This window comes from Fopius arisanus, unplaced genomic scaffold (assembly GCF_000806365.1).
Source record: "Fopius arisanus strain USDA-PBARC FA_bdor unplaced genomic scaffold, ASM80636v1 scaffold00102, whole genome shotgun sequence".
Classification (NCBI taxonomy): domain Eukaryota; kingdom Metazoa; phylum Arthropoda; class Insecta; order Hymenoptera; family Braconidae; genus Fopius; species Fopius arisanus.
Genome location: NW_011887841.1, coordinates 268,342 through 271,943, shown reverse-complemented (window position 1 = coordinate 271,943; position 3,602 = coordinate 268,342). Strand labels below are relative to the sequence as shown.

The 3,602-nt window shown below is 37.4% G+C and overlaps 1 protein-coding gene across 1 annotated transcript in view; it reads right to left on the bottom strand.

Annotated features, from left to right (window-relative positions):
* LOC105271108 (uncharacterized) overlaps positions 1 to 3,602 on the bottom strand; it is a gene marked incomplete in the record, with an annotated part of 19,949 nt that overhangs the window by 14,349 nt on the left and 1,998 nt on the right. Inside the window, 1 exon segment of the mRNA XM_011312453.1 lies at positions 112 to 280. Within this exon segment, the coding sequence (XP_011310755.1) occupies positions 112 to 279 (168 nt within the window).

Sequence of the window (3,602 nt, the reverse complement as noted above, 5' to 3'; positions counted from 1 at the left end):
GGAATTTCTTTTATAGCTTTGATGCTCGTCTGGTATTATAATTTATAGGGGTGTGTTACCCTTTAGTCCTGATTTATAAACACTAAAGTTAGGGAGAGTTTAATAAATTACCTTGCCACAGAAGTAGTACTCGAGCTCATCCTTCTCCATTAGGGCAAGTGCAGCCTCGTTATCCGTCAAGGGACTTCCCGGCTGACTATTCCCAATCCTCTGGCCTTTTTCATGGTAGTAGGTCTTGTGGAAGACCTTCACCGAAGGCACTGGTAACGCCGTAATCATTCTGTAGTATGTCCAAATTTGAGGGATGGATTTAGTTGCAACAAGATTAAGAGTAACAAGTCCATTTTAATACATAAAGCTTCGAGTATATTTGAATCTAAAAGAGATAGCTGAAATGTTCATTAATAACTTTTTGTAGCTCTTATTTTACTCTGCAAAAGTGGTTTTAATAGGAATTTCGATATCTCCCGTGGATTCAGAGCTATTCCTCAAAAAGCTGATTAAGGAACGAGTTGATTCGTCCAAAAATCGGAAGTTTTCGAGAAATATCTCTGAACTTAAACGAAATATCGAAATCTTCATGAATATCTTATTTGTAGTTCTTAGTTTATCCTACAAGAGAGGCTATGAGGAAAATTTCAGTATCTCTCTTCGATCCCGAGATATTTCTCGAAAATGTGGTGGAGGGATATGTGAACTTTTTTGCTAGTGAAGTATAAACGACTGGAGCAATCCATTAAAAATTTTCAAACCGTTCAATGTTGCTGTTGGATTTGACATAAATTGAGATATCCAAGGAAATCACGTGTGGGATAGGAAACTTGGGATTGTGGGGTAATCTCGAGGTATTGGAATTGCAGGGTGAAGGTGAAATCGCCCTGTGATTTATTTACCGGAGTCCTACCTCTCGGGAGATTGAATATCTAAATGGACTCGCCGAATTCTCCCGCGGCGTTTCAATATTCCATAAGAATTCTTTGTGGGAAAGTTCTTCAGGTATTTATGCCAGAAGCCCTCGAAGATCCCACGAGATGCAATTGCTCGGAATTCATTATGCTTGATTACTTCAGATCCACGTGATTAAATCCAATTTGTTTAATGAACTTCTGAGTAATCTGAGAAGGTAATCTATCGTTATAAATTCCGCTTGAAGTTTTTTACTCTTTTGAAAATTTATTCATTCACTCCCGGACTGTCTTCAGTCTCATGATTTCCTCATGATTTGAGGGAATGAAAATCGTAATTGTAAATTTTAGATTAATTATTTGGTGGAAATTGGAATTTTTGTTTTTTTTTGTCATTTTATTTTCTCAGTAAATTGTCCCAAAATTTTCATAATTACTGTTATAGAGCCAAACTTTACAGTTTCCCCGGATTTTTTCAATTCTGAATTTTCAATGACAAGATGTCGCGAAATGTCAGTAGAATTGCAAGCCAATAAAAGGATCCGATAGTTAGCGCGAATTACTCATGCGTAATTCAATGTTTCACCCTGAAAAGTTCTCCCTTTTGTTCCCGACGAACCCACTGGAAAATACCCAACAGTTTTGAATCTCTTGCGTTATTTGACAGCCATTTATCCCCGTGCAGTGAACCATCGAGTTGCTCTCCCAATTACATAACAAATCATTAACTGAGTCATACCGGGGGATAAATCACGGTGAGTCCCGTCGAATAATTGTGAAAACTGGCCTAGGGCACCCCCAACAACACAGGTCATGCGCTCAATAGCAGAAAGTGGAACAACCCGAGCCGTCAGATTTTCAGTAGATTGTTGTGGGATATAGTCAGACCGTATGTGGCTGATATACGTACTGATGTCTGTTACTACTTTATTGATCCAAGATCTGTGTCATTTGATATGTAAAGAAAGTGGAGCACTTTCGCATTAGGCACCACTCCCTCCCTTCTTTCCCCCCAACCACCCACTGCTCACCCATTACATCAAAATCGTTGATACGAGAGCCCGGAATAGTGAATGGACATTAATTTCGCAGAAATTCAATGCCCCGATTCACCATTTCGAGTATTCATTATTTTCTAGACTGCGAGAAAACGGGGGTTCAGCCGAAAAAATGAGGGATCGCACTGATTACAAACAGTACCTTCCGACAAAATAAATACTTGAATCAAGTATATTTTATTCTTCATCCTACCATATTCAAAATTGTCAATAGAATCGTGGGAAAATCAATTTCTTTTTGATATTCACCGAAAATCGATTACACTAGGATCAAGTATAAAGCATACATCATGCAAGTATTTTTTTTCATGCAACTATAATTTCACCCTCATTAATTAATGCTGTTATTATCCTTGTTGACACTAAATCAAATATTCATGAAGTAACTATGGGAGGTACTTATTGCTTGTGTAGATGTAAAACTGTAAAGTAGCATCGATGAAATGAAGTATTCTATTCCACTCTATTATTTTCCAGTACCGAACTTTAATTATTCTGTGTATTTTGATGAAGGGGGCAATATTGCGGTGCGGGGGTGACTGAGGAGGGGTCGCGAGGGGGAGGGAATGGAAGAGGGGGAAAGGTAGATGTTGGACTGAGTGGCAAATTAAAATCAATTGTTTGACAGTACTGCAGTTGTGGGTTGGAGTCCTGGGTAAAATGGGGTTGTAGTCCTCCAGCTGAGGCAGTCTCTGAACTCCCGCTAGCTCGAGCCCCGGTTGTTCGATAACCCAGAGGTGCAACGGCCGTCGGCCCCGCGACGTCTATCTAGGCCAACGCCACTGCGACCTCTCTTTCTCCCCCTCAATCCACCACCCACCACCCACCAACCCTCCTCCGTCCACCCTCCCTGAATCGTCTGCTCGAAAGGACGTACCACTGACTAACTAACCTACCCTCTATCACTATATTATTCAACGCTAAACATTATTTTGCACTTTATTGACAATCGTCTTACGCGCCACGAGTTTCATCGAGGGGTTTTTTTTTCTTTTTTTTTTACTCTTTACTTTTTTCTTTTATCGAAAGGGCGTCTTTGCCTGCCTCTTCACTCGTCTTTGGGTCAGAGAATCTATGAATATTCACAATTGTTTGACTTCGGGGATTTGAGGTATTCGTGATTTTCTTCCAGTGCTTTCTGAATTTTTTGGGGCAGTCCAATTATTGCACGCTTTTTTTAGGGGTTTTGTGTATTTTTTTTTATAGAAAAATATTGGAATATATTTGAGATATGTAAGGGTGAATTCTATATACTTGATCGAGATAAAAGAGATATATAATTATGATATATGATGATTATTATCTGAGGGTACAACCACGAAAAATATATTCGATAGATAAAATCATTAACAATATATTCTTGTCTTCCTCATGTATATTTTTTCGTTCTATAATGAACCTTTATAATTAATTAAAAAATTAAGTTCAATTCATAAAATTAATCCATAACAATATTTTTTTTTCACTTAAAATATTTTTATTTATTTCATTTTCCTGTTCAAATTCTCGAAATTAATTTTATTAATCGAACCCAACGTGATTTATAACCTATTATTATTACAGAATGAAAAATCATACATGAATATATCTATATAATAGACATATATATATTATTTTTTCTTAAAAACATTTTTATTAA